This window comes from Centruroides sculpturatus, unplaced genomic scaffold (genome assembly GCF_000671375.1).
Source record: "Centruroides sculpturatus isolate CEXI.00-Female unplaced genomic scaffold, Cexi_2.0 scaffold105, whole genome shotgun sequence".
NCBI lineage: Eukaryota > Metazoa > Arthropoda > Arachnida > Scorpiones > Buthidae > Centruroides > Centruroides sculpturatus.
Genome location: NW_019384622.1, coordinates 990,606 through 996,607, shown reverse-complemented (window position 1 = coordinate 996,607; position 6,002 = coordinate 990,606). Strand labels below are relative to the sequence as shown.

The following is a 6,002-nucleotide window of genomic DNA, read 5'->3' as shown; positions in this document are numbered from 1 at the left end:
TCAGCGATTCCCAACCTGTGGTACGCGTACCCCTAGGGGTACGCGATAGGTTGTTTAGGGGTACAGAAAAAAGTTAGTTATTATGGCAGAAAAAATAATATATTATGTATCACAAACTAATAGTATTAAAAAATTATTAGGTAAAAAATGATCCTTGCAACAATCACAACTTTATTATACATTTTTTCATTTACTTTTAATTTAAAGTTACAATATGTAAAATTAACAATACGGTTACTCACTAAATTTCTTAAATGAGGGGTACAATCTAGAGATATGACATGTCACGGGGTACGCTAATGAAAAAAGGTTGGGAACCACTGACCTAGGTAGTCCCAATGGCGGCACCTCCGTTATCAGAGCGACGGTCATTTTCACTACTTTTTTTTTTTTAGCGAAATTGATGTTTTATTTCGTATTTTTTACATAAATCACACAACCACCACAATTGTTGACCTTGGCGTGATATTCGTCTCCGAAGATAAGTTTTTAACACGTATCACTCTACCAACTATCCTCCATGCTTTACATGTAGGCATGTGCTTGCACCTTAGCCCCGAAAACTATATAACATCAAGTACTCCATGAACAGTCAAGTGGGCTACTCAAAGCTGGCATGGTCATGTGGGCAAGTTGTTAAACATGATATTGCTATTGGGGCTACCTAGGTGAACATTGACTTTTATTTCACATTAAGATTATCCTGCTGTATAGAGAGATATTTAGCATTAAAAAGAAGGGCTGTGGAGTCGCATAAAAATCTACCGACTCTGACTCCGACTTTTCCTTACCAATCCGACTGCGACTCCGACTCTGGCTAAAACACCAAAACTCCACGACTCCGACTCCACAGCCCTGTTAAAAAGGAAGATCTTAAATTGAGTTAAGCTCGAAGTTCAATAGAGAATGAGCTTTCAATTGGCATGCAGACTTTATGGTTATTTATATTATTTGTGTACAAATTTATATTATTTATATCATTTCTGCACAAATTTTGGTAAAAGTTTACTCTTCCTACATAGTGCATTTTTTCTTAATTAAGACACCTTGCTAGTAGAGTTGTCCTAAATAGATAGAAATTTTTTGGGGCAATGTGTATAATAATAGCTATAAGTGAAAACTCATTGGATTACTTACCGACTCTGTGTGTTGGAAGCTGCCATTGCCTAACCTTGTTCACATCACGGAGTAGCACATTGGATGGCGGATGCTTACAAATTGTGTTGCATGACCTCGCTTCAATATCAGTTGGTCACGTGACTACAGCTTTGACGTGTTTCTGGGCAACTCTACATTGTGTCACGTGATAGAGCAAAGACTCCTTAGGGTGCATTCATTAATAATGGTCATGCCACTGTGCTGCTGTTTGTAGACATTTGTGAATGACAGACAAAGAAAGAAAAAAGATGGCTTTTATTCAAATTTTAATTTTTCCTATATTCTTCTTAACATCTTTCATCTTAACAGTTGGAAATCATTAAAATAGTTTTTAATAACTGTTTTCTGCTGTTGTAAGATGGAATTGAAAAATTTTTATGCAACGATACTTGATAAAGCATATTATTATTTGCCGTTAAGTCTGGATTTTGAGACCACACAATGTCGGATTTGATCCGTTAGTCACTGAATTTGTATTTGTGATATTCTCTAATGGGGAAGTTCAGGACAATTTTGTGCATAAGAATTTTGTAACTACCATGTAAAATGTGTTTTGCCAAAATTATAACCTAATATATAACAAAAGAAATCCATGTTTGTCGGGATATGAAAATTGTCTGGCACTCAGTTTTCCCGCCTTTTTATGAACGACCGTTGTGGCCATAGATACGGCGATCAGATCAGTTTGAAAACTCGACTGCTCATTGGCTAAAAGACATCAGACCATCGGTGGACGTCTTATAGAGCTGGTAAATGCTGATTGGTGGAATCCAATGCTGTTTCAATCCTATAAAAGCATTGAAGTTCTGGCGGGAAGTTCAGTTTTGCTTCGGACATTAGGAAGCAAACTCACGCTGACCTTAGCTCGCCTAAGCTGTTGTAGAAGATTGCCTCATCTTGTTGTATTGTCGTGGACTTTGAATTTGTACGTCGCAAGGTGCTTTTCCGACGGACCTGTTGCAGTGGATAATTACTTTGAACTTTGTTAATATCCAATGTTTGTAATTCTTATATGTGAACTTTAATTGTAATTGTACATACGTTTATTTTCAAATATACATTAAGTTTTAAATTTAACTGGCTCTGAAGAAGATAATCTGAAGTTGGCTATGTTAAAAAAATAGTAATAAAAAATATTTTCTTTATAGAAAAAATTTAAGATAAATATTTTCAACTAATACTAAAGTCATCTAATCTATTTTTTCACTGATTTGTACTGGTTCTGGTATTCATATCTTAGTTTTTATATTTCTTAGAAGAAATACTTACCAGATGATCATAATTAAAGTACCCCTATTCAATGATTCTGTCTAAAGATATATTTAGCAGTCCAAATGCAACCAAATCTGGTATGATGACATTTCAGGAAATGTGGAAAAACATTTCAGTAAAAAATAAAAATTAGTACCAAAACTTACCATTATTGCAATTTTGGTGTTGCAAGCAGAAAATAAAGCAATTTCCTTTGCACAAACACATGTTACAGCCAACATATGGGTATAAAAATGACTACAACTGTTGAATGTCATTCTTATCAGTTATAGTGATTATCATCATGCCAGAATGTGCATTTCTTAAGCTGTTTTATGAAAACTGGCAATTCAGCAGTGACACTTTGAGAATTTTGCTGTCATGAGAATCTAGACTGAGGACCATTGACTCCTCAAGATCTAAGGAGAGTTATCCCTTCATTGCTAAGGTCTCTATAACATGAATGACTTTTACAAATAAAATTTTTGTTGATTGCAGTGATAAAAATGTCATAGTGATGAGTTTTGGTACTAATTTTTTTACAGAAATGTTTTGTGCATTTTCTAAAATGTCACCATTTCAAATTTTGTTGCCAGCATGGAGTATAGTAGTGTTTTGCTATCATACATCATACTTTTCCTGTTAGCAATAGAGTCGAGCTGGTTATGTATCTAACTCCGTTCAAGGGAAATTTTTGAATCGAAATAATGTGACTTTTGGTGCAAACCAGATATTCATCTAGTTCTCTTTCTCTTATGACTTTCATGTCTGGTGTCAATTTTCACCTATCTAATTCTGCTTTCGAGATTAAGGAAGAACAGAGACAGTCGGATTATAGTGGTAATTTATAGGTTTACAGTTTTTTCAAATTGCAGCCCAACAAATATCTTCCAGTAACCAAGTAGATAAAAGCCACCAAACACTGATAGTCGGTTATGGGTTCATGCATGGCCAACAGACTAGTCAAGTGGTGTTATCTGGTTTTCTTCCCATTAGTAACACCTAAATAGATACCAGCTTAACATAAAAGTCTTCCCAGGATGCATCCTTCTTGGCAGATTGCTTATGTGTCGCATTGCTGTAACCAAATAAACCAAATCAATTTTAATAATTTTTCTATAAATGTGACATTTATGAGGACATGCTTAACTATCAGGAAATCTGGACATCCTGCCCCTCCCCTGATTTCATCTCCCCTTAGTAACTCATAAACCTATTGCCCCAAACTTCTTTCCCTGATACTGCTTAAGATGTTCTAACATTCAGCCAAATGAATGTAGTACATGCAATGATTTTAAGGCACAAAGTAGAGCTCAAAGTCTTACTGTGCTGATGTTTATTTTTCCTATTTATTACCATGGTGACATTGCTTCATTCAAAATTTTCTATAGTTGTAGTCTGTGTAATGTGCACTTTATTCACATGTTGAGTCACTGTCAAATCTACTTCTAGTATGCTTATGCCACAACTTTTGAAGGTTGTGGCATAAGCATGCTGGAAGCAGATTTGACAGTGACTCAACATGTGATGGATAGCTGGAAGTTTACTTAGATGTTTTTGATGAGCTTTACTTTTTCCACCTGGTTTCACAAGTTTTTTTACAGGATCACATAAAAGCAATTATTCTCACATTTTTACACAGTTATTTTTTTATTTAAACAAGTCTTTCAGGCATTAAGGTTAGCAACTTCGATCAAATGCGGGGCCATCACAACCTATCCAATACGGATACTTTTCAAATATTAATAGTAGACCAGTATTAATTAGTAGTCATTGACCATCTTCGGAGGAGGTCAACTACTACTTTTATCAAATTAACTTCAACTTCTTCTTTCTATGAAACCATTGGTATGGTGGCTTTTATCAATTTATGGTTATTTTTATCAAATTAACTTCAACACCTTCTTTCTATCAAACCATTGGTATGGTGGCATTTGAATAGGAAAGTGGCATAATACAAGATTACCAGCCAGCACAAAATATGATTTAAGTGGTTTTTACAGGGTGCCAAGTTTAAATATTTGGTCTATTTTTGCAAAGTTTGATTGGTTGCCAGATTATTGTTTGATATTCGGCTGTTAATGGAACAGTTTGTTAGAGCTAACATTAGAAAAAAATATGATATCTTAAAAAATATTTCAAAAAATCGTATTTCAATTGCTTTCTACTTGACCAATGAAATTGTGCCATTTCATACCACCTGAGTATTGCGATAAAGATGACAATGGTAGGCTGAAACATCCAAACTTTTTATATGGTTTTCATTTTAATGTTTGTTATATTATACTATTTGATTTATATAAATACAAAGGTTATCTTATGTAAGAGTTTATCACACTGAGTGACCAATCTAACACATTTTAAATTAACAATCAATTTTTTATTCTTCTAACACATTTAAAAAATTTTTTAAATTGTGTAGATTGGTCACTTGGTATGATAAACTCTTATGTAAGATAACATTTGTAGTTATATAAATCAAATACTATAATATAATATAATAGAAGGGTTAGTAGTATGAAATAGTCTAATAATCTTAATCTTTGTTGTTGTTAATTTTTGCTCTGGCAATGTTGTGCTTATCTGCTAGTTATATCTTTTTAAAGTAAACATTGACTTTGCAATTGTTAATTTAATTAATTAATATTGTAATTTTGACAGCATATAATTACTCAATTAAAAATAAATGTTATGTATGCCTTTTAAAGATTTTTAATTATTTGACTAACATGACATGACAATATAATATGATATTTATTGAAATTTGAATTATATTTATTTAATAATAAAACATAATTATTTAGATAATCAAAATGAAGATTGCTTCTATGGGGGCTGATACATTATTTCAAGAATATACTATTAAAGAAATACAAGAAATACAAAAAAAATTAAAGTAAGTATTGTCTTAAATTAGACTGAATATTATTGAGAATTATATTTAAAAATATTCATCCACCAATTCCTTTGGTGGGCGCTTTATTTTTATGCATACCCCGTGTCTTTAGAACTCATGGCCTCATTTTATCAATTGTTCCCCAGCCTTTCTTATATAGGTTGTTATGTAATGACAGTGTTACCATATATGAAAAATCGGGGGTGTATACAATTTAGTTGCAGTATATTTTTCAGGAACAACAGCAATGTACAGTACATTCCAGAATGTTGCAAGTTCAGGTAGCAGAACATCAAGAGGTTATTGCTAATAGTAAACTCACAATTGAAAGCTCAAAAAGAGTACAGGCAGTCTTCTACTTTTGTATGTATAGTAGAGCGTCGTTTATCTGAATCAATTGGGGACTGGGGCCATTCGGATAACTTATTTTTCGGATAACCGATTATGTACAAAAAAATATATTAACCTATCCCAAGTTGAAATTTTTCTCCATTGCGTGTCGCTTTGCATTGAATTTTCGTCGTTGTTAAGCCTAACGAAGACTATTGTATCGTTAAAAATTATTTTTTTATTTTGTACAAACAAAATAAATATATTGAAAAATATAAAAACAATAAAAAATTATACTTCAGAAGTTAATTTAGTATCAAAAACGTAAAATATTTGAGTAGCCCAAGACATAGCCAAAGATTGCAGC

The 6,002-nt window shown here is 32.8% G+C and overlaps 1 protein-coding gene across 4 annotated transcripts in view; it reads left to right on the top strand.

The window, feature by feature from the left end:
• LOC111625521 (conserved oligomeric Golgi complex subunit 1-like) overlaps positions 1-6,002 on the top strand; it is a 93,234-nt gene that overhangs the window by 7,996 nt on the left and 79,236 nt on the right. For all 4 annotated transcript variants that reach the window (XM_023368683.1, XM_023368681.1, XM_023368684.1 and 1 more), the window contains exon 2: positions 5,214-5,305. In XM_023368683.1, the coding sequence (XP_023224451.1) occupies positions 5,223-5,305 (83 nt within the window). In that variant the 5' untranslated portion in view covers positions 5,214-5,222. The remainder of the gene's footprint in view (positions 1-5,213; positions 5,306-6,002) is intronic.